The sequence below is a fragment of the Suncus etruscus genome, chromosome 12, assembly GCF_024139225.1.
Source record: "Suncus etruscus isolate mSunEtr1 chromosome 12, mSunEtr1.pri.cur, whole genome shotgun sequence".
In the NCBI taxonomy this organism is placed as follows: domain Eukaryota; kingdom Metazoa; phylum Chordata; class Mammalia; order Eulipotyphla; family Soricidae; genus Suncus; species Suncus etruscus.
This window is the reverse complement of record NC_064859.1, coordinates 62,575,561-62,600,323: the sequence shown is the minus strand read 5'-3', so window position 1 is coordinate 62,600,323 and position 24,763 is coordinate 62,575,561. Positions and strand designations below refer to the sequence as shown.

Below are 24,763 nucleotides of genomic sequence, written 5' to 3'. Positions count from 1 at the left end.
CTGGTGTTAATAAAAACAAACAACAGGGATCCAGAGGGTGGATCCTTAGCTTGTATGCAGTTGATCCATGTTTGATCACTGGTACCCCAGATCCTACTAGGGGAAATCCCTGAGCACAATTATCCCTGAGCACCACAGCTTATGACTTAACAATGCCTTTCCTCACCCCCCCCCCCACACCTAGGTTTTAAACATAGCCAAAAGGATAAGACTGAGGTTCTCCTTTCTGGAAAAGAGATAGCAGAAGCTCTGGGAAGGAAGGGAAATTAGTGCCAGGAGTTCTACTCTCACCTTCCTGTCTCTGCTCACAGGTCCTTCCCAACTGGATTCCCACCCTGACACACCCCAGACCCCAGCCAACAAGGTATCTGGGGCCTCCTGTATAAGCACCTGCCTTCAGCTGGCCCATCCAATCTGCCTTCACATGATTTGTTTCATAGTTTTTCTACTTTTGTTTTTGTTTTTGTTTTTGGGTCACACCTGGCAGCGCTCAGGAGTTACTCCTGGCTCTATGCTCAGAAAACGCTGCTGGCAGGCTCGGGGGACCATATGGGCTGCCAGAATTCGAACCACTGACCTTCTGTATGCAAGGCAAACACTTTACCTACTAGCTATCACTCTGGCCCTAGTTTTTCTTTAAATTTTTTTTATTGTTGATAAATATTTGCTACCAAAAGGAAAGTCTTTCCAGGCTGCTTTACCATGCCATCTCTGTGGTGTAGAGAAAAAGCCTTACATCTTCACCGGGTGCTAAAAGTAAGCTTGTGTTGTTAGGTAGGTTTATGCCAGTACCCCCAAAGGAGAGTCATATTCAGATCTCAATACCAAGTGAAAAAAACACTCGGGCTCAGAATCTATGAATCTTGGGGTGAGGTGGGGGAGAAAGGATCAGAAGCAAATATCAACCTCCTGCAGGGACTGGCTCAAGTCTGTGCCAGGTGGGTAGTGGTGACTCAGGTGGGGGGAACAGGCCCAAAGACCACACACACTGCAGAAACCAAAGCCAGAACAGGACAAAAGGAAGACTAGGTTAGAATCAGAGTCACTGCACCCAGTGGACGTCAATAGACAGGATTGCTCAGGAACCTGACCACAAAGGAAAGGAGCGCCACAGGAGAAATCCCTTTAGTAGGTCACAGAGGGATGGTCTCCTACAGCTGGGAGCATTTCATGGCTGCCTGTTTGTTTCCCATACAGGTGAAGATCATGGTTCAGCTCTCCCCAGCCTCCCCCAGGCAAACCCAGGGGTATTTTCTTACCTGTCCCCAAAAGTAAATAGAGTTGGAAGCTGGGGATAGAGGGCCAGTGGTGAGGACACCCCACTGACACATACAGCTCCTCCCAGGGAACAGGTGATGCCATTAGCTGAGAGGTGGCCAGAGTAATGGGTACACATACTGGCAACCTGACTTTGGGGTGAATAGACTTTTCAAATGAAGGGAATATCTCAAGGCTCAGGTGCCGGGGTTAGCTAGGCATCTACTCACAGTGGTTCTGAATGAGTCCTGCTTCCATGCCTCGATGCTTGCTTTAAGCTCTTTGCAGTGATGTGTTGGTCTGCAGATCCCATGACAGAGAGAGAACCGTGTGGAACAGAAAGGAAAAGCAGGGTCACAGGAGAAACTCCTTCAACACAACTCACACACACACCCAGAAAAATACTTGGTCATTTGGTCACAGTGGGCTTGTCTTCTGTAGCTAGGAGCATTCCATGGCTGCCTATTGGAGTTACCATACAGGGAAGGATCCTGGCTCAGCTCTCCCCAGCCTTCCCTGGGCCCAACCAGGGTGTGTTCTTAACCTGAAGGAAACAGAGTTGGAAGCAGGGTGTAGAGGAAGCAGTTTTGAGGTCATCCGTTGATATATCTAGCTCCATCTGCGGCATGGGAGATACGTTCATCTGGGGGGTGAGGTGGGGCCGAATCATCATTCTGTTACACAGAATGTAAACATCATTACACAGACTGGCACCCCAGCTTTGGAGTGAATAGACATTTCAAACGAAAAGGTATTTCATTTCTCATAGGAAGGGTTGAGCTAGGCAGCTGAAGACAGTAGCTTCTGAGAGAGTCCCTACTCCACGCCGAGGTGCTTGCTTTACATTCTTGCAGTGATGAGATAGTCAGCAGATCCCATGGTAAATCAGAACCCTAAAGAGCCTATAAATAACACTGTGGGCATGGCTGAATATGTCAAAGCGATGCACTCCTGTCAGGCCTAGAAAATAGCACACTGCAGATTGTCATTGCTGGACTTAAATCATGACTGACTTTCTCTTGGGGTCAGAAGTACAGGGGACAACAAGGCAATTGTGCTGATTGCAGCCAACCCAAGATTAATTCCTGACACCACAAGGGGACTCCCGAGCACCTCCAGGTTGGCTTCTTGGGCTTCTTGAGCTACAAATACCAACTCCTGTATCTGTTCCATGTAAGGGATCATCAATACCTTTCCTTGGGTGTTCCTCTCAAGTGTCAGATCTTGGATGTGAGATGAACCTCCAATTCAAATGAAAAAGTCAATTGGCTTCCAAGATGTTACTCAAAAAGCACAAAGATTGGGCCAGAGAGATAGCATGGAGGTAGGGCATTTGCGTTGCATGCAGTAAACAGTGGTTCGAATCCCAGCATCCCATATGGTCCCTCTAGCCTGCCAAGAGCGATTTCTGAGCAAAGATCCAGGAGTGACCCTTGAGAACTGCCGGGTGTGATCCAAAAACTAAAACAAACAAACAAACAAAAACAAAATTAAAAATCAGCCTTCCTCAGTCTCCTTTTGGGTTCCATTGCCATCATTGTTCATCTGCTCTTTGTAGCCAGCCAGGTTGGTGCCAGGAAGGAATAGGGAACCTCATTCCTTAATCCCTTCAACCAAACACAAAAGGGACTGTCTTTGTGAGTCTTTCTCAGCATCCTTCCTTCCTTTCTTTCACTTATTTTCCTAAACTACGCAGATGCTAGTGTGTTAGCTGGAAATCATTTCAATTTATATCATAGACTTCCTGTGAAATTGGATCTAGCACTTCTTTCAACAGAATAAGAAATTCAGCACTTCAAATCACTAATTGTAAAGTTCAATGGGGAAGCTAAAGATGACTGTGTGGGATAGTGAGAGAAATCATGGCAAATTTCCAAGTCCACTGAAACTCCTGAATCTTATAGATGAGTTCTTAAAATCAACACTTCATGGCTTAGCAATGGAAATCAAGAACTCACTAGCCTATCAAATTAAGAAATCTATAGGTGAACAATTCAACCAACTCAAAGAACACTTTCAGAAGATGAGAGAATCCACATTTGACTGAAATAATAAAATTATATAAAAATACACTCAAAATTCCACTATTAGTGAGGCTGGAGCTGTGGTGCAAGCGATATTGCATCTTTTTCTTGCCCATGCTAGCCTAGGAAGGACGGCGGTTCAATCCCCCAGCTTTCCCTCTGGTCCCCCAAGCCAAGAGCGATTTCTGAGCACATAGCCAGGAGTAACTCCCAAGCATCACCAGGTGTGGCCCAAAAATCCCCCCAAAATTCTCTATTAGAGAAATGATGCACTAGGTGCACTAGGTGCTTATATTTTGTTAAATAACCATATACCAAATATTGCTCATAATACATAAAAACTGTACACATTTGATAACTAGTAGAAATTATAGGGGGCTGGAGAGATGGCACAGCGGTAGGGTATTTGCTTAAGATGCAGAATTACAGTGGTTCAGATCCCGGCATCCCATGGGGTCCCCCGAGCTGGCCAGGAGTGATTTTTGAGCATAGAGCCAGGAGTAACCCCTGAGCACTGCTGGGTGTGACCCCAAAACAAAAAAAAGTTATAGGATGTCTATTCAGGAGACATATGGCAAATTTTTATGAGTCTAAATATGTCTGGAAAGAAAAGATAGTAGAGTGTAGTCACTTACTTTGTATACAGTTGACCCTCATTAATCGTTTACTTTATAGTTACCCAAGTACATCCAGGAGTTTCGAGTATGAAACTACATAGAGATCCTAAACAAAGGCATGTGTGAGCTCCAAGAAAAGTAATGCAAAATATATCCTTTACTATATCTCGAGATAGTGAAAACAAATAAACTTAAAGAACTTGAAGGACTCTAAAGAAAATTATGTTCATTTTTTTAAAATTCCATATCTCACAAGACTATACATTTTGATTTTAGTTTTTGTCTGTTCTGTACCAGGTACCCTAGACATGAAAAACTAAGAAGTTTTTCTGTATGTGATAGTGATGTTTGGGGGGCAAACCCTTCTATACGCAGGGCTTATTCCTGTGAGTTAGGGAAGCAGGTGCAATGCCAGGAATCAAGATAAGCACATGCATGGCAAGGATAGATCTGATCCACTATAAAATCTGTCGTCCAAGGAATCGTAGAGCTACATTGTTAGCCCCACAGGGTAATTTTTAGACAAGGTCACAGAGTAGAAGAAGTTCAAAGTTGGAATACAAAGTAAAAAAAATGCACTCCTGTAACCCAAATATTTTGAGTGTTATGGTGGTGGTCACACAAGTGTGATTTTGTGTTCAAATTGTGTCAAAATGCAAACATGCAGATAATGAGGTTATATAAAAATTGTGAATTATAAATATAGCCAGTGGACTATACAAACATCAATTTCCTGACGTGTTCTTGTGTTAACTGACATAGCATTATATAAGCAGGAAAGAAATATATGGGCTGAGACTAGAAAGAGAACAGCCCCAGAGAAAAAATTCCCAGGAAAGAATTCAGGTTACACACCCATTGTATACAGATGATGATCCTTTCAAGCATCCTGCTCTTCCCACACCCTTTATCTTACCACCTTGCATTTCTTAAACCCAATGGGTTGTGTTTTCCCATCCTAGAGAAAGGCAGAGAAGGGTTTGCTACTTAAGGGATACTCCATACCCCAGTCTCCCTATCTTTCCCCTTATCCCCTCAAATACATTTTCTAAAGAACTTGCCCATCTCGTCTGCAGTTCTTTTTTTTTATTTCATCAATTTTTTTATTTAACCAACTTTATTACATACATGATTGTATTTGGGTTTTAGTCATGTAGAGAAGACCACCCATCACCAGTGCAACATTCCCATCACCAATGTCCCAAATCTCCCTCCTCCCCACACAACCCCCGCCTGTACTCTAGACAGGCTTTCTATTTCCCTCGAACATTCTCATTATTAGGATAGTTCAAAACGTAGTTATTTCTCTAACTAAACTCACCCCTGTTTGCGGTGAGCTTCATTCATTTCCAGCTCTTTTCTCTTTTGTGTCTGAAAATTATTATTACAAGAATGTCTTTCATTTTTCTTAAAACCCATAGATGAGTGAGAACATTCTGCGTCTTTCTCTCTCTGACTTATTTCACTCAGCATAATAGATTCCATGTACATCCATGTATAGGAAAATTTTATGACTTCATCTCTCCTGACAGCTGCATAATATTCCATTGTGTATATGAACCACAGTTTCTTTAGTCATTCATCTGTTGAAGAGTATCTTGGCTGTTTCCAGAGTCTTGCTATGGTAAATAGTGCTGAAATGAATGTAGGTGTAAGGAAGGGATTTTTGTATTGTATTTTTGTGTTCCTAGGGTATATTCCTAGGAGTGGTATAGCTGGGTCGTATGGGAACTCGATTTCCAGTTTTTGGAGGAATCTCCATATTGCTTTCTATAAAGGTTGAACTAGATGTCATTCCCACCAGCAGTGGATAAGAGTTCCTTTCTCTCCACATCCCCGCCAATACTGCTTGTTCTCATTCTTTGTGTTGTGTGCCAATTTCTGAGGTGTGAGGGGGTGCCTCATAGTTGTTTTGATTTGCATCTCCCTGATTAGTGATGTGGAGTATTTTTTCATGTGTCTTTTGGCCATATGTATTTCTTCTTTGTCAAAGTGTCTGTCCATTTCTTCTCCCCATTTTTTTATGGGATTAGATGTTTTTTCTTGTAAATTTATGTTAGTGCCTTGTATATTTTGGAGATTAGCCCCTTATGTGATGGGTATTGGTGAATAGTTTCTCCCATTCAGTGGGGGGCTCTTGTATCCTGGGTGCTATTTCTTTTGAGGTGCAGAAGCTTCTCAGTTTAATATATTCCCATCTGTTGATCTCAGCTTTCACTTTCTTGGAGAGTGCAGTTTCCTCCTTGAAGATGCCTTTAGTCTCAATGTCCTGGACTGTTTTTACCTACATGTTGTTCTATATATCTTATGGTTTCAGGTCTGATTTCTAGGTCTTCCATCCATTTGGATTTAACCTGCATACATGATGTTAGCTGGGGGTCTACATTCAATTCTTTGCAAGTGGCTACCCAGTTGTGCCAACACCACTTGTTGAAGATGTTTTCCCTGCTCCACTTAGGATTTCTTGCTCCTTTGTCAAAAATTAGGTGATTGTATGTCTGGGGAACATTCTCTGAGTATTCAAGTCTATTCCACTGATCTGAGAGCCTCTCTTTATTCCAATACCATACTGTTTTGATAACTATTGCTTTGTAGTACAGTTTAAAGTTGGGGAAAGTAATTCCTCCCATATTCTTTTTCACAATGATTGCTTTAGCTATTCTAGGGTGTTTATTGTTCCAAATGAATTTCAAAAGTGCCTGATCCACTGCTTTGAAGAATGTCATGGGTATCTTTAGAGGGATCGCATTAAATCTGTATAATGCTTTGGGGAGTATTGCCAATACTCTATCAGAACAACAACTCTATCAGAAAAATGGACTGTCTGAGCCTTAAGAGACTCAGGATCCATGAGCACAGTGGAGAGAAGTTAGAGTGTTGGATACCACTTCAAATAAGTAGCTGTGAACATTATGTCCATATTTCTGGAAGGCTTGAGTGTCCATAATTTTCTAGTGGTTCCCAGTGATATTTAGGGTAAAAATGATAAAGAGTATGGAAAGTCATTCACTTTAACAAGGATGGAAAGTATGATTGCAATTTGCACATCAGACTCAGGTTCCAGTTAGGTTGCCAAGGTGTTGAAACATATTCTCCACCAATTCTAGTAATTCTTCCCTCTAATATACACTGAATAATTTATCAACCTTACTTCATGGCTTATTATCATGATTAACATGATTGCAAAATTAATCCCCATTCAAGTGTGAGTAACTGAAGATACAATCAAGCATCACCACTTCAAGGAGATCATTGATAGTGATTGATCAATAGCTGACCTTCCATCATTATTAATAACATTACTTCCTCATTAGTAAATATTGTCTCAGGAAATAGGTTAAACAGAAACAGTACAGCATCATCAGGTATCTACTTAAGATTTTGAATGCAGAAAAAATGGATTGTTCTGGGTTCCACTTGAAGAGGCTCAGGCATGGCCAGAGCCACCAGGGCCCAACCAAGCAGCAGCAGAAAAGAAGTGCATGCACAAAAGGGAAGGCCTGTCCCCGACCTGTAGTCTCTGAATGATAATAGTGGTCCAAAAATCACTCCCTCTTCTGCATTTTGAGACTTGGCCTGTTCAGAATGAGCTAGAGAGGCCTCTATTATGCTCCCTAGGGACACCATTGTCAACTTCTAATGAAGGAATTTCATATGTGTCTTTCTAGAAGTGGCCTTGGGTCAGAAAGACCCATGCAAAGAAGCTCAAAAGAGCAGTGTTTGCCTGGCAAAGAAAGGTAAATGTCAATTGAATTCCCACCTCCTGTCAAAGCACTGTACTCTTCAGGAATGCTCAATAATCACTTACCTGTCAATTATCAGAAACACAACCCTGACGGTGATGGAAGCCAGGATCCTTGGGTTCTTTTGGAGTGGGATAGACTTTCAGCCATCACATGGTACCTCTTTTCTGTTCTACAGCACCTCCAAAAAGGAAGCATCAAGAGATGGCCTCTAGTTTTGCATCTTCTAATGCTGAACCTGAGCATAAAATCAAAAGGAGATGGGAGGAGTGACCCAAGGGGGTTAAGACAGGTATGAGTCCAGGCTTCCTGCTGTTTGAGTCCAAATGAAGTGTTAGCAACATCTGACCTTAAAACCTTGTTCTCAGGAGGCAGGTCGAGTGGGGGCAAGAGGTCATGTCAAGGGGTGGTCCTGTGTTGCTATGTTCATGGTCAAGTCATGCTCATGAGATAACATGCTACTTCAGGTAGCCAGAAGAACTGGTCCACGGCTCCCAAGGCCACCTCCCTTAAAGAACTCCCAAAGCTGAAATCCAGGAGGAGCAAGCAAAGAAGAGGAATATATGGACCATAAATCACTCTTGAGGAAACAAAGATGTGGATGAGGAAGGTGAAGAGCTCCATTTACCATCCTGAAGACCTGGAAGCCTCCTTCTGACTTCTGGGTGTGTGATCTGAGCTGCAGAGGCCTTGGAGACCTCCTAAAAGGAGAATGTCATGGGTGTGGAATAGCTAGTATTTCACTCCCCACTGCCGGTAGCCTCTCAGCAGAGACATTGATGGTTCTCTCATGTTGTGTTGGTAGATATTTTCATGGAGGGTGGGGGTAGGAAAGGTGACTCCCAATAGAGAGATCAGTATTTTCAGGATAAACCAAGGATGAACCCTCTGTCCCTGAGAACCAGTCATTCACTACTTCCAGCTATTGATGAGAGATCAGAAACTTAAGTACCAGGTTGAGTTTGCTTTTCCAATGTGATCAAGGGAATAAGAGAACCATACACAACATATAGAGAAATAAGATGCTCTCAGCCGAGACAGTGAAGGAAATGATTTAGCTAGATTTACGGGCTGTGAGAAGCAGAGACCTTCATAAAGTGGTACATCCAGCAAAGGTCTTGCTGAGATGTCAGGAGCAGAGGCAGGAATAAGTATGTGAGTTACATACTTTAGCCACATAACAAAGTCATGTGAGTGAAATAAACTTTCAAACTTCATTTCCAGTCCATTAGTCACATTCAATGCTCAGTATACATCCGGGCAAACAACCATCATTTGGGACAGCATGCACGTTGAACATTGACATCATTAGGAAAACTTCCAGTGGACAGTGCTCCCTGAAGCCCAGTTCTTGGGAGAAAGGCAGGGAGGATGAAATGTTCCTCCACACTCCCACTTTTATGCTGTGCCAAGGTCACTCTCCTGGAAAAGGACTTCAAATCACTGAGCTAGGTTGACTGAAGCTATGGGTCTCCAGGCCACAACTTCAATGGCAAAGGAGTTTTATCAGGGAAAGAAAGTGGGGTCATTGTCTTCTCAGAGTGAGAAGACCAAGGAAAAGGTGGTGATGGGAGAAGATGCTACTGCTGTAATCAAGCAAACTGGCAGAATTTGTCTCTGAAGTAGCATGTTTTATCTGAGTACCAAGAACTATTTTGTGTTGGGAAGGTCACTGTCACCCCTACCAGCAACATATCTGCCACTGAGAAACAGCACAGAATATAGCAGACACAAGGCCCTCTTACATCCAGAGACTTCCAGAAGCAGGAAGGGCTTTGAGGGTGTGGGTTGGGCTCCCCCTTTTCTGCCTGTGTTCTGCTCTCATCTCCCTGTCTTTTTGCTCACAGCTCCTGCCTGCACCAGACACTTTGCAAGATGAGACACAGGGTCCAGAGAAAACTGATGTTGGTGTTCTATGGTTCTGTTCATTTTGCCTTTTCATTATTTTTCATTGTTTTATTATTTTATTTTATTTTTATTTTTTTACTATTATTTTATTTTTAATAAAATGTTATTTGTTACCAAAAGCAAAGTCTTTCCAGGCTGCATTACCATGCCTTGCCCAGCTCTCTTGAAGAGAAAAATCCTTAGATCTTCCCCAGGTGCTGAAAATAATGAGATGGGGTTGGCAGGGGAGTCAGGTTTATACCACTGCCCTCCAAAGAGAGTCAAATTCAGGTCTTGATATCAAGGGAACTAAAACTCAATCTCTGATGTCACAGGCAGCTAGGGCTAGGCTGGAGCAGCTGGACACATAAACAGTATTGAAGCCATCAAGGACAGTGGATACTGGAGTCAGCAATTTGTGACACCAGGAAAAGAGGCTGAATCCAGCCCATTTATGCAATCACAGAGCAGGGTTTTTATACATTTCCTTTTAGCGAGTTTCTGAAATAGCAAGGAAGAAGGGAGTGCTCAATAGTTTACATAGCAGGAAAAGATCTTTGGCATCTGTGAGGTATAGATAATCATTAAACATTCTATAGAAGTCATTGACATTTTCAATACAATGATTACAATACGTATTTATCTTTAACAGAGACATCTCTTATTTTTGGCCTAGGACTGAATAGCATGATAATTTCCCAAAGTCTGCTGAATCAGCTTATGGCTTGAATGTCCAGTTCTTCTTTTCCAGGGTGTGTGTGTGTGTGTGTGTGTGTGTGTGTGTGTGTGTGTGTGTGTGTGTCTGTCTGTCTGTCTGTCTGTCTGTCTGTCTGTCTTTTGTGTGGCTGTTTACTGCATACCTAATGCGAGTTTTGTTTTGATGCAAAGATTATATTTACAACCAAGTGGCCATGACCCTGGGCCAGATACTCTGATTCTTCAGTACTTTTCACATTCTTACTCCTGTAGCATTCTTATACTATTAGGAAGGCCTGGAAGATCTAGACCTCAGCAAATCATTCTTAGTGGCTGGTCTTGGCTTTTGTTTGTTCTTTCTTTGTTTTTTTTTTATTTTTTGTTTTGTTTTTGTATTTTGTTGTTACAGCCTCGTTGGTTTTTATTTCTCTTGTGTTGTTTTGCTATCTTTCCTCCTCTTTCCCCCTTTCTTCTTCTTCTTTTTTATTTATTTATTTATTTATTTTTGGTTTTTCAGGCCACACCCATTTGATACTCAGGGGTTACTCCTGGCTTAACACTCAGAAATTTCCTCTGGCTTGGTGGGGATCATATGGGACGCCAGGGGATCAAACCATGATCCTTCCTTGGCTAGCGCTTGCAAGGCAGACACCTTACGTCTAGTGCCACCTCGCCGGCCTCTGCATTTCTTATATTTCCAATAGAACCACATTACTGAAACCTTCTTGCTCAGCCTCATCATTTGAGAAGGAAATATGGTAGGTACCAGGACTAGAGTGTCAATATGAACATTTAGTGGAAAAAAAATGATCGGATTTGAACACCATACCAAACTCAACAACAGAATGGATACCCAATCTACAACAAGCTGTACAGGTGGGGAGCATTTATAGTAGCATCCTGGGTGGGTAAGTGAGGGAGAAGTGGGATGCATGCTTGGAAAAGGGATGGAGGGAGGACAACAGTGGTGGTTAGAATCCCCCTTATTCATTATCACTATGTCCCTTAAATATTACTGTAAAAAATTTGCAACTCACTTTGGCCACAATAGTGAACTATGTCTCTCCTTTAACATTGTAAAGGCTAGAATTTGATGCTATTTCTGTGGATGTCACCCAAAATATCCCTAATGAACATATCTACCTTTGACTTGTTTTTCTGTCCAAGAGAAATGGGACAGTGGGAGCTAAGCATAAAACAGATTTTCCATGGTATAAAATTAAATTTAGTAGCTTTTCATCTTGAAGAGGCAACTTCAAATATATTTTTTATGACTTGGTTTCTAGGAAGACATGATGGTTTTTGTTTCATGATTTATTTTGCTCACATCAGCAGAGCTCAGAATTGCTTCAGCCAGGTTCTACACTTGGAGATAACTCCCTGGGACTTGGAAGACCTTGAATGGTGCTGGGGCTTGAACCTGGTTCTGTCACTTACAAGGCAAGCTCTCTGCCCACTGTACTCTTGCTCTACCATTACCGCTGTGATTTTACATTCCATTGAGCTTAAAAATGCAAAGTCATAACAGACGATCTAGAATTCATTTTTGGTTTTGGAATATGCATTACTGTACATACAGAGCTTCAAATAGTTCTTAGGTTTCACAGAAAGAGGAAATTTTGGAACTGTTATCTTCAGTGCTCTGTAAATGTGTTTATTCAGGAGATGCCAGGTTGCATTTCTTAAACCAATGGAGAGTGCTTAGCCATCCCCCCCAAAATAAGAGAAGGATTCCACTTGGTTGGATTTCCTACATAAGAGATACCCCATAGCCAGTCTCCCTATATTTCCCATTATCTCCTCAAATAAATTTTCCTTTTTTATAAATATTTATTTAAACACTGTGATTACAAATATGATTGTAGTTGGGTTTCAGTCATTAAATAACATCCCCCTTCACCAGTGCAAAATCCCCATCACCAATGTCCCAAATATCCTTCCTCCCCTGTACACGAAACAGGCTTTCTACTTCCCTCATTCTCAAATAAATTTTTTTTAGAAGAAAACCATCTTTAATTAAAAAATAAAGCATATAAAGCAATACATCTCAAGTAAGACTGTTTAACAACATAAACTGGTTCACTGAAGGAAATAGCCTAAATGATATAGTAAAATTATTAGACTATCAATCATTCTCCCCGCTCCTCCTTATCCAGACTTGGCTGTAAGCATCTTAAAACTAAGGCCTTCTTGTGAGTTTAACTGTAAATCTGGAAAGCCTTTCCCAATTATTCCTAATACACTGGCAGAAGGGGGAGAAACTTAAACCATTCCATTCTGAGGTGTTTCCAAAAAGCAAGTAAAGTTTTTTCTTTATAAAAAAGTTTATTTTGACAGACATATGACTTTTAATCATATCTGAGGAATTATAAAACTTCAAATCACAAGATGATATGGTATACAATTTTACCTCGAAGTCATTCTCAAATTCCAGAATGGTTTAACTCTACATACTAGACGTATTAAACTTTCAAAGTATACTAAAGTTATTGCTTTTTTTTTTCAAATGGAAAAATGCATGGTCTTTTTTTTAGAGCTCATTAAACAGCTATTCTTACAATTACAATAAGTAACTGCAGAAAAAGTCTAAGCATATAGTAAACAATCACTCTTTTAGATGACAGAATAACAAAGGCATATGCTCATTAAGATGTATGGCTTTTTTGGTGATTGTTATTACCCATAAAGGAAGTCATTACTGTTTGACTACAAAAAGGTCTTTACAAAACTCCACTTCAAAAATTAACATTATTTTATTAAATCAATTTTTAAAATGTTCACTGTATAAAAGTCAACAAGGGTTTTAACAAAGGCAAAGTATAACTCTTTTACAATATTTATATATTAGCAGCAAATTTTTGTCTGAGATTAACTCTTACGTTCCTAAAGAAAGCAAAATAAAAGTGTATTAGTATTGGAATGTCAGTTAATCCAATCTCTGTGATTTGGGCCTTCCAGTACAATTGTAATTAATATTAAGAACCAGTTTGACTAAAAAGTAGAGAAACAGTGGCAATTAGAATGTCTCACTACTTTACAGTCACACTTTAATAAGCACCATAGAGAGGTGTAGGGTGTATGTGTGTGTATACTAAATTTTTAGGGGTAATAGCAGTCAGCTAGACCACTTAGCACTTACATATCACTTCCTAAGTATGTGGGGGACATATACATTTTAATCAAATCAGATAGACATTCAATCCCCACTTGCTTATTCATTTAAAAAAACCTTAATAGAAATTCGGTCCCATAACCTGACACACTACATGCATACAAATGTGTGTCTCTACACAAAAGTATGTGTATATCAATATACATCTTTAAATTCTAATGAATTTCTAAAATAAGATGAGGCCAACTTTCTGATTTAAATATATAGAGAATACAATTTTTCCAACTGAAAGTTTCTAATATAAGTTTTATCTTAGCAAATCAGATGTTATCCATTGAAAATTCTGAGGACAAAGAACCCCTGCTATATTCAACTTAGAAACAAATATTTACCATATTGTAAGTTTCCTTTGGATTGTTACACTTAGTATTTCAAGACTGTTTCTGTAATTCTAATAACTGGCTCAGATTTATCAGATCTATATCAATTACATGCTACAGATTTGCTATTGTGAAATTGCAACAAAATTTAAAGATAAATAAAGGAAAAATTCAATGTGTATTGTTACAAAATAAGGTACGAAGATTCCCTTTTCACCACTAATAAAATACAATCCTTTAGTGCTTTTCAAGATGTCTTAATTCCTTTTAACTTTTCAAGGAATGTTTTTAAAGGATCAACCTTCAATTTTTAATTAAACTAAAACAATAGAGTGAAATACTTTTATTAATATACAAATCCAGTTATCAAAAGATGACTTCATGTAGTCTTCCCCTTAAAGATGGCACTTGCAGGTACAAAGATGTGGAGATTTCTTGTTTTCAGATGTTTACTTGAAATGATTTTTCCACAGCAGTTTGATATTGGGTTTCCTCATCTAGCTCAAGAGTCACAAATTCTCCATAATGAAACCGATGTCACTGATTTAGATGACTAACAAAGTTTCTAGTAATCTGGCCAGGATCTCCCCAAGGAAGAGACACATAAATAGGACATGCCACAGGAACTATCTGAAATAGGTGATGATTGTTGCAGAGATCCAATAAACGCTGTCTGGTTAAATTTGATTCCTGACATAAGGGACACTTAAAGGTTGGATGTCCAGAACTTGTATTTTCTTGGTAAGTTTCTGTGTTATCGGATGTGGAAGTTTCACCCCTATTACTGTTCCCTATTGAATCTTGGCAGATCCGAAAATTTGGAATAATAGGAGAAGCACCATATTCATCTTGATACTTCTTTCAAGATTTGTAACGATGTCTCATTCGATAGAATTTGATCTGCTTTGCACAGCATCTACAGCTACCAGAAAAGTTCCTCATGACATTTTCAAGGTCTAAGGTCCCGTCAGGACATGCTCTCTCTCTTCTAGTCACATTTCCACGACAGAGGGGACAATGTATTCCACTCTCTCTCTTGCAGCCAGGAAACATTTTCTACAAAAAACGTGCTGGCAGGCCGCAGTCGGCACGGGCGTCTTGAGCACCTCCTGGCACACCGGGCAGTAGAAGTCCTGCTGGGTGTAGGCAGCCGCCGCCAACACGGCCATGGCGCAGTCTGCAGGGCGGTTGCAGGATGAACACTTCCGGAGGCGAGGCGAGGTGAGGCGGCCGGAAGCGGAGCACCTGGCTGCTTCCGGCTGGCTGGCTGGCTGGCTAGCGGCAGGTTTCCTGTCGGGCCCCTCAAATAAATTATCTAATGAATTTGGCCATCTTGTCCCCAGTCCTGAACTCTCAATGTTAACTGCCTGAGGGCATGACCTGAACCTACTACAACAATGCTAGGAAATAGATAATGGAGGTTAGTTCTGCATATATTGCTTTCTTTGGGGAAAATTGTGCTGAGGTTATTTAGGATTCCTATCATATCTTACAACTGGCATATGAGTCAAAATTATATCAGAATATGGAAACTAAGACATTTGGGTTGTCTGGGACCATAGTCAAAGTGTTCGGGGCTTAATCTGATTTCTGTGCACTGGGGTCACTCTCTTTAGTGCTCAAGAGATGCTGTATGGTTGTAGGGATCAAATTTGGTTTGATTAAATGTAGGATAGATGCCATAATCGTGTATTATATCACTGGGCAAAAAAAGTTAAGATACTTTATGTCTGATATTGACCATAGGTATACACAGTCAGAAAGGCTATCAAAATTAAACCACATTATAGTGACATAATTATACTAAAACTTGCATGACAATGTTAAAGAATGAGAGAAATAGAATGCCTGTCTCCAAAACAGGCAGGGGTGGGAAATAGGGGGGTATTGGTGGTGGAAATTTGTATTGGTGAACGGGGGTATTCTGTTTATAACTAAACATGTACTGTAATCATGCCTGTAATTATGATGCTTAAATATTAAAAAATATTCTTGATGAAAACTCGCAGCAAGATGGGAATGAAAGGAACCTTTCTCAATCTAGTTGAAGCCATATACCACAAGCCAATGGCAAATATTACCCTCAATGGAGAAAAACTAAAAGCCTTTCCTCTAAATTCTGGTACAAGATAAGGCTGTCAGCTCTCACCACTCCTCTTCAACATAGTACTGATTGCTATAGCAATCAGGCAAGAAAAAGATATCAAGGGAATCCAGATAGGAAAGGAAGAAGTCAAGCTCTCATTCTTTGCAGATGACATGATAGTCTACTTAGAAAACCCTAAAGACTCTACCAAAAAGCTTCTAGAAACAATAGACTCATATAGCAAGGCTACAAAATTAACACACAGAAATCAATGGCCTTTTTATACACCAATAATGATAGGGAAGAGAAGGAAGTCAAGGAGGCAATCCCATTCACATTAGTGCCACACAAACTCAAATATCTTGGAGTCAACTTGACCAAAGATGTGAAGGACCTATACAAAGAAAACTATAAAGCCCTGCTCCACGAAATAAGAGAGGACACATGGAAATGGAAACACATACCCTGCTCATGGATTGGCAGGATTAACATCATTAAAATGGCAATCCTCCCCAAAGCATTATACAGATTTAATGCGACCCCCTTAAAAATACCAATGACAGTCTTCAAAGAAGTGGATCAAACACTTATGAAGTTCGTCTGGAACAATAAACACCCTCAAATAGCTAAAGCACTCCTAGGGAAAAGGAAAATGGGAGGCATTACTTTTCCCAACTTTAAACTTTACTACAAAGCAATAGTTATCACAATAGCATGATATTGGAATAAAGACAGACCCTCAAATCAGTGAAATAGGCTTGAGTTCTCAGACAATGATCCTCAGACATACAATTACCTAATTTTTGACAAAGGAGCAAGAAATCCTAAGTGGAGCATGGAAATCCTCTTCAACAGTGGTGCTAGCAGAACTGGTTAGCCACTGGCAAAAAAGCGAACATAGACCCCCAGTTAACATCATGTATGAAGGTAAAATCCAAATGGATTAAAGACCTTGATATCAGACCTGATACCATAAGATATATAGAACAACACGTCGGTAAAACACTCCATGACATTGAGACTAAAGGCATCTTCAAGGAGGAAACTGCACTATCCAAACAAGTGGAAGCAGAAATCAACAGATGGGAATACATTAATCTGAGAAGCTTCTGCACCTCAAAAGAAATAGTGCTCAGGATACAAGAGCCACCCACTGAATGGGAGAAACTATTCACCCAACACCCATCAGATAAGGGGCTAATATCCAAAATATACAGGGCACTGACAGAACTTTACAAGATATTTTCCTATACATGGATGTACATGGAATCCATCATGCTGTGTGAAATAAGTCAGTGGGAGACGCAGAATAGTTTCACTCATCTATGGATTTTAAGAAAAATAAGTCATTTTTGCAACAATCTTCAGAGACAATGAGAGGAGGGATGGAACTTCCAACTCACTTCATGAAGCTCACCACAAAGAGTGGTGAGTGCAGTTGTAGAAATAACTACACAGAGAACTATCATAATCATGTGAATGAATGAGGGAACTGGAAAGCCTGCCTGTCTGGAAAGCCTGTCTGATGGGGTGGGATGGAGGGAGGTTTGGGACATTGGTGATGGGAATGTTGCACTGGTGAAGGGGGTGTTCTTTACATGACTGAACCCTAATCACAATCATGTATGTAATCAAGATTTTTAAATAAAGAAAAAAAAAGAATTACAAAACATAAACCAATGAATAAATTATAAATTTATTTTTATTTAGCAATAATGTAAATAGAATCTACTTACTAATAAAAACAGACAGACATGCTTCATTGCATGTCACAGAAAAAAATGATGTGCCAAATAAAGAAACAAATATAAAATTAAGATCACTTAAGATAGTTAATGGATAACGGCAAGAAAAATAGAATTAATGGAATAAGGCTTTTCTTTAGTTGTTCAGTTATTTATTGTTTTCTTTAAAATATATACATACATGTTTTATAATTTCCTATGATCAGCTTTTGTTGTGTTTATTATGGCTGACAAAACGTTATTATATGCTGTATTTTATTAATATTAAGAAAATTATATAAATATGTATAGTCAGATGTAAAATATATTAAAAATATGTATTAAAATAATACAAATAAAAATAATGAATAAACTATAATTGTTATAGATTAGAATTAGTCGTTTCTTTAAACTATGTGGACTTAAACTTTAATTTGAGGTCATTACATGATCAGATTGAAAAAACGATGAAGCTTATAGTGGAGGCAATGCAAGAGGAGGCCCCAATGTCAGGCCAGGACACTCCCCCATGGCCTCTCATTGGTTGATTGTGGTGATGTCATCATGACCAGAATTCTGGAATCCTATAATGCCAACTGCTTAGCGACAGTTAGTTTACTTCCCACAAGGTGGTGAAGCTGTTCTTTGCACCTAAGGATCGAGACCTTGATGGTCACAAGCTCTTATTGAGGTAGGATGAACCACAAGAGGGACTCAGAGGGGACATGGGGAACTGATAAAAGAAAATAAAAGTATATAGGGGAGGAAAGCCAATAAGGACAACTCTCCCAGAAAAATGGACTGTCTGAGCCTTCAGAGACTCAGGATCCAGGAGCACATTGGGGAGAAGTGAGAGCACACATACCCCATTAACAAGGAGGATTGTCTGCTGAAGGGACTAATGGCAATAGACCTAAGAGGGTACTGGATACCACTTCAATCAGCTGGCTGGGTCCATTTGTTCATAGTTCTGACAGGCTTGAGTGTTCATGAGTTTATAGTGGTTCCCAGTGATGTTTAGTGTGAAAGATGACAGAAAGTATGAAAAGTCATCAAAGTCATCATACACATACTGTGTCCAGCTGCCCCTGCTCAGCCCTAAGGTTTCTATGGTGCAAAGTATTGTTGAAGTTTGCTCATCAGACTCAGGTTCTAGTTAGATTGCCAAGATGTTGGAACACATTGTCCACCAATTCAAGTCACTGTTTCCCCTTGTATACACAGGATAAAGGATCAACTTTCTTGCATGACTTATTATCATGATTAACATGATTGAAAAATTAATCCCCATTCGAGTGTGAGTAACTGAAATTACACTGAAACATACTACTTCAAGGAGATCATTGATAGTTTACTGATCAATAGTGAAAACATACTATTTCAAAAAGATCATTGTTAGTATACTGATCAATAGCTGACCCTTGATCATTATTAATAACATTACCTTCCTCATTAGTAAATATTGTGTCAGGAAGTAGTTTAAAGAGAAACAGCACAATACATTCAGGGATCCACATTTGACTTTGAATACAGAGAATGGATCGTTCTGAGCCACACTTGAAGAAGCTCAGACATGGCCAGAGAGAACAGGGCTCAACCAATCGGCAGGAGAAAAGAAGTGCATGCACAAAAGGGAAGGCAGGTAAGCAGGGTGTTATGTCCTCCAACTGTGGTCTCTGAATGAATGAAGGTGGTAGTCCATAATCACTTCCTACTTCCTGTCCAGCACTTAGGACTTGACTGCCCAGAGTAAGCCAGCGAGACCTCTATTATGCTCCCTGGGACACTATTGACAACTTCTATTGAGGGAACATTATATGTGTCTTCTTAGAAGTGTCCTGGGCACAGAAAGAAGCATGCAAAGAAGGCAAAAAGAGCAGTGTTTGCCTGCCAAAGAAAGGTAAATGGCAACTGATATTTGTCCTTATTGCAAAAAAAAAAATGAACTCATAGGGGATGGTCATTATTCTATCATCCCTCCAGCTATCATATGCATAACCATCAAGGTGAGGAAAGACAGGATCCTTGGTGCTTCCTGGAGTGCAATAGGCCTTCAACCATCACAAGGCACCCCTCCTCTGTCCTATAGCACCTTCAAAAAGGAAGCACCAGGAGATGGCCTCTAGTTCAGCAAGTTCTACTACTGAACCTGAGCGGAAAATCAAGAGAGGCAAGAAGGAGAGGCCCGTAACCAAGGAGTTTAAGACAGGTATGAGTTCAGGCTTCCCAAATTTTAAACCCCAAATCATATGTCAGCAATGTCTGAGCTTATTGTTTCACGAGGCAGGTCCAGTGGGGCAAATGGCTATGTCAAGGATGGCCCTGGGTTGCCATGTCCATGGTCATGTTTTGCTTATGAGACAACGTGCTACTTTAGCCAGTCAGAAGAACCTGACACCTGCTCCGAATTCCACCTCCATCAAGGAGCCCTCAATACTGAAACCGAGGAGGAAGAAAACAAAGAAGAGTAATGAATGGACCATCAATTACTCAGAGAACACAAAGCTGTGGATGCGGAAGTGGAGAAGCTCCAGTTACCGTCCTGAAGACCTGGAAGCCTTCTTCCGACTTCTAGGTGTGTGTTCTGAGCTGCAGAGAACTAGGAGTCACCCTAAAAGGAGAAATTCATGGAAGTGGAATAGCTTCTATCTCACCCTCCACTCCCTTCAGGCTCTCAGCAGAGCCACTGTTGGTTTTCCTATGGTTCCCAGAAAGACATATTCTTGGCCACGGGCAGAAACAAGTCCCCAATAGAGAGATCAATATGTTCAGGACTTAGCAAGGGGGTACGTTCTGGCCATGAGACACAGTCATTCACCTTCTCTAGCTAGAGATGAAATATCAGAGATTTAAGGGCATCATTGAGTTTGCATTGTTCTGTGACCTAAGGAAGTAAGACACTGATACACAACTTGGAGAGCAATAAGTTGCTCTCAGCCAGAGACAAATGCAGAGATGGGATAGATTTAGCTAGAGATAGGAGCTGTGAGCAAGGGGAGCACAACTTGACAAAGTGGCATATTCACCAAAGGACTGACTGAAATGTCAGGAGCAGAGGCAGAACTAAATGCTGAGAAGTATATATATATATATATATATATATATATATATATATATATATATATATATATATATATATATATATATATATATATATATATATATATATATAATGTATACACACACTGTTTCATTTGAAATGTGTGAGATACTTTCAATCTCAGTTTCTGTCTCAACAGACACATTCAAATGCTCAGGAGGCATCCTGGCAAATGTTGGCCATATCAGACAGCAAGCACATTATACATTGACACTTTTAGGGAAAGTTCTAGAGCATAGTGCTTCCTGGAGGGCCAGCTCCCTGGAGAAGGGCAGGGAGGATGAAATGCTCTACCAGCCTTCACACTTCCTGCTTCTGCCAAGTTGACTCTCCTGGCAAAGGCTGGCAATTCACCTGAGCTGGGGTGGACTCAAAGTAATTGCCTCCAGGCTCTAATTGCAAATGAGTCTTTTTAGGGGAAGGTGAGGCAATTATTTTCACAGAGTTAGAAGACTCTAGAAATGGTGGTGGGTGGGAGAAGCCAGAATGCCCAGTGCCCCACAGGTCCCAAACTCTCCATGACCTACCAAGTGAGCTCAAGGATTAGATGTGGCCCAGCAGAGTCTTAGTGAGAGCTTACAGACAACTCAGCAGGCCACATCTCAGCTCTCGTTCAAGACCCATTCGGTTTTTTTTTTTAATTTTCAATTTTGTTTTGGTTTTGAACCACACCCAGTGATACTCAGGGGATACTCCTGATTGTGGCCTTGAAATCGCTCCTAGTTTGGGGACCACATGGGACACATGGGGATCAAACTGTGGTCTGTCCTAGGTCAGTGCCTGCAAGGCAATTCCCTACCACTGTACCACCACTCTGGAACTAATACTGTGGTTTTACTTGGTTTCTCTCTATGCCATTAATGCCATGATCACCTCCCATCAGGTGGAAGTGTTAAGGGTCACTATAAAATCTGTTGTACAAAGTTGAATTTGACTGTTCTGTCAATGGGAGGAATGACAACCCCAGTTTCAGTGCTCACTGACTGGAGAGGTTGCTGCTCCTGCGCATTCATCCCTCCTTCCTTCCTTACAGAGGATTCCATCATCCAGAGATTTTTGGAAGACGACAATTACTTCAAAGGGTCTGACAAGGTACTGCCAGCATTCAAGTTGACGCATCAAGGGGTCTTAAAGTCTCTCGCACACACAGACACAGATCCAGATGATAATATTTCTTTCTGGGCAGGAGAAGGCCCATGAAGGCCTGCTTTCAGTAGGAAAAGAAGAAAGCCCAAACAGCAGCTATCCTCTGTCCTGTGTCCACCTTGGCCTTCCTCTCAGCTCATCTGAACATGTCAAAGGTTCCTGAGATACTTAGAAATCCTATGACCTTGAATACTAGAAAGTCCTAAGGCCTTTTGAGCTCACATTTTTCTCTTCATCCTTCACCACATTCAGCCAGCCAGTCTCTTCACAATACTTCTCTTCATGGTGCTGGAACTTCCAGAATATTCTCCCTCACACCACCCTTTATCACTCTCAGCCAGCCCCATCTCCTCACAGTATCTGCTCTCTGTTATAGTGAAACTTTTAGAATAGTCTCCCTCCCTTCACTCTTCAACCCCTCAGCCAGCCCCTTTCTCCTCACAGTATCTGCTCTCCATGGTGGTGGAGTATTTTGGCCATGTTGGGCTGCCTGGACACCTCTACAATAGGATCCACTTCTTTCTGGCCCTGTGAGTGTCTTCACTAGGATAATGCATGGCAGGGTGTTACAGGGGTGGTTGTGGCTTGAGAAAGGAAAATTTCTCAGGAAATGAAAACACTTGAAAGGAAACAATACTTGTGAGTGGCCTGAGGGAGGAACCCCCAGCCTAGCAATGGCAGGTAGTAAGGTGCTTGGTCTGGCTAGGGTCAGCATGGGGTCTGGTGGTTTCTGAACCCCAGGGACTGTGTAGGGAGTTTCCGTGGCCCTCTCTCTAAATTCAGTGCCTCAGGCTGCTCTTGTTTGTCTCTGTGGTCCCAAACTGGGTCCCACCAAGGCATGAGTCCCTGATGAGGTGGGAACAAGCAGCTCAATTCCTGTGCAGCTACATTGCCTCGGAAATGGAGGAGGCCGACCCTACTTCCCAGTGGATCATCCTCCAGTCCCTGCTGGGCAGGGAGAACGTGGATAAACTCTGCAAGGAGTTTCTCAATCTGAGGATGGAGTTCTTCCAGGCCATGGAATACCGAGCCTGGGTCACCCCAGAGCTCTGTGAGGAGGTGAGTGGGTGCCAGTGGAATGATAGGGAGTAGAGCTGGGATTCCTCCTGTGAGCCCTCACTCCATGTTTCCCTTTCAGATCCAGGCCCAGGACCCACAGCACTGGGTGTGGAGGCGGGTGCGCCAGTGCACCTCCTAGATTCCCAGGGACGGAGCCAGAACTGCCAGTGATCCAGGTGATTGGGTGCACCTCTCTGGGCCTCTGGGCTAGTGGGAAAGAGAAAGAAACTTTGTTCTCTCCCAGAAAGAGTCACAGCATGGAAATGTCATGCAAAGCATAGGTGTAGTCCAAAGGAAGGGAGAAGAAGTGTAGTGAGAGGGGGGTTTACAGAGAGATTACAGATGATAGATAGATAGATGATTGATAGATAGATAGATAGATAGATAGATAGATAGATAGATAGATAGATAGATAGATAGATAGATAGATAGATGATAGATTAGTAGATAGATAGACAGACAGACAGATAGACAGATAGATATATAGTAGGTAGGTAGAAACCAAGTGTCTTTTTATTCTTGCCTGAAGTGTGAGTTGTTCAGTGCCCATGGGTTTTTTGTGAGAGAGGGAGATAGAACTACAGCAGCCAGAGCAGGCAGAGGATTGGGGGGTGATTCTTGACCTGAGTTTAAGAAAGAGTAGAATATGAAGGGTAGGTACAGTTCAGGCATCATCTCACTGATGCATTATCTCAAGCCCCCTTGCCTGCCTTGCTTTGCTTAGTAACTAACCTGAGCTGCCTCCCAACAATCCAAGATTTTTATTATACCCTATGTCACAGGGGGCATGCCCAAGGGGCTTGTCCAGGTCCCACTGTCATTACAGTGGGAGTATCAAAGTGCCATGTCCTAAACCAACTGGCATTACATCAACAGAAAGTAATGACCCCCCTCTCTAAGACATCCCAGACCCCCAGTTCCTCCTGACCAACTCAGTTCTGGAGCCACACACTCTGCAATCCAAGATCCCAATTAGCCTAGCAACTTTTATTTCTTGAAAACTCTTGAGGACAGTAGTTGCTATAATGACAATTTGTCTAGGGTTTTGGTCTGAGTTGGAATTTTAGACAGTTTAAGGCTGGTACTGTAATTGGTGTAAATTAAACCAACAGAGTCATTTATTACACACAACAGCATCAGCTTTAAACGAGGCTAAAGGGGATGGAGTAATAGCTCAGTGATAGGGTGCTTACCTACATTCAGCCAAATTTGGTTCAGTCCCCAGAATCAAGGGATTGAAATAATCAGGAGTGTTTCCTGAGTGCTGAACCAGGAGTAACCCCTATTAAGAAAAACAAACAAGAATCCAGAGACTGGATCCTTAGCTTGCATGCATTGACCCACATTTGATCACTGATATCTCAGGTCCTACTAGGAGAAATCCTTGAGCACAGTTATCCCTGAGCACCAACACTTATAACTTAACCATGCTTTCCCTGACTTCCCCCCCCCCCCCACATCCAACAGGTTTTAAACATAGCCAAAAGAATAAGACTGAGATTCTCCTTTCTGGAAAGGAGATAGTTGAAGCTCTGAGAAGAAAGGGAAATAAGTGCCAGGATTTCTACACTTACCTCCCTGTCTCTGTTCACAGATCCTTCCCAACTGGATTCCCACACCCTGAGCACAACCCAGACCCCAGCCCAGCAAGGTAGCTGATGCCTATTGCACAACCTCCTGCTTTCAGCTGGGCCATCAAATCTGGCTCCACATGGTTTGTTTCCTAGTTTTTCATTTTTTTTATTGCTAATAAATATGTTACCAAAAGTCTTTCCAGCCTGCTTTACCATGCCTTCTCTATGGTGTAGAGAAAATACTTACATCTTAAAATAAGGTGGTGGTGGTGGTGGTGGACAGATTTAGGCCACTGCCCACAAAAAGAGTCAAATTCAGAGATCAATTCTAAGAGAACAAAACCATGGGCTCAGAATC

General features: G+C 41.3%; 1 protein-coding gene and 1 pseudogene across 1 annotated transcript; one reads left to right on the top strand and one right to left on the bottom strand.

Annotated features, from left to right (window-relative positions):
- Nucleotides 1–14,157: 14,157 nt before the first annotated feature.
- On the bottom strand, nucleotides 14,158–14,885 carry LOC126024242 (E3 ubiquitin-protein ligase RNF138-like; annotated as a pseudogene).
- Nucleotides 14,884–22,970, top strand: LOC126024241 (speedy protein E4-like). Its single transcript, XM_049784646.1, has 7 exons — nucleotides 14,884–15,001; nucleotides 19,616–19,735; nucleotides 19,904–20,101; nucleotides 20,197–20,312; nucleotides 22,217–22,302; nucleotides 22,657–22,831; nucleotides 22,911–22,970. The coding sequence occupies exons 1-7, from the start codon at nucleotides 14,884–14,886 to the stop codon at nucleotides 22,968–22,970; spliced, it is 873 nt and encodes a 290-aa protein (XP_049640603.1).
- The last annotated feature ends 1,793 nt before the right edge of the window (nucleotides 22,971–24,763 follow it).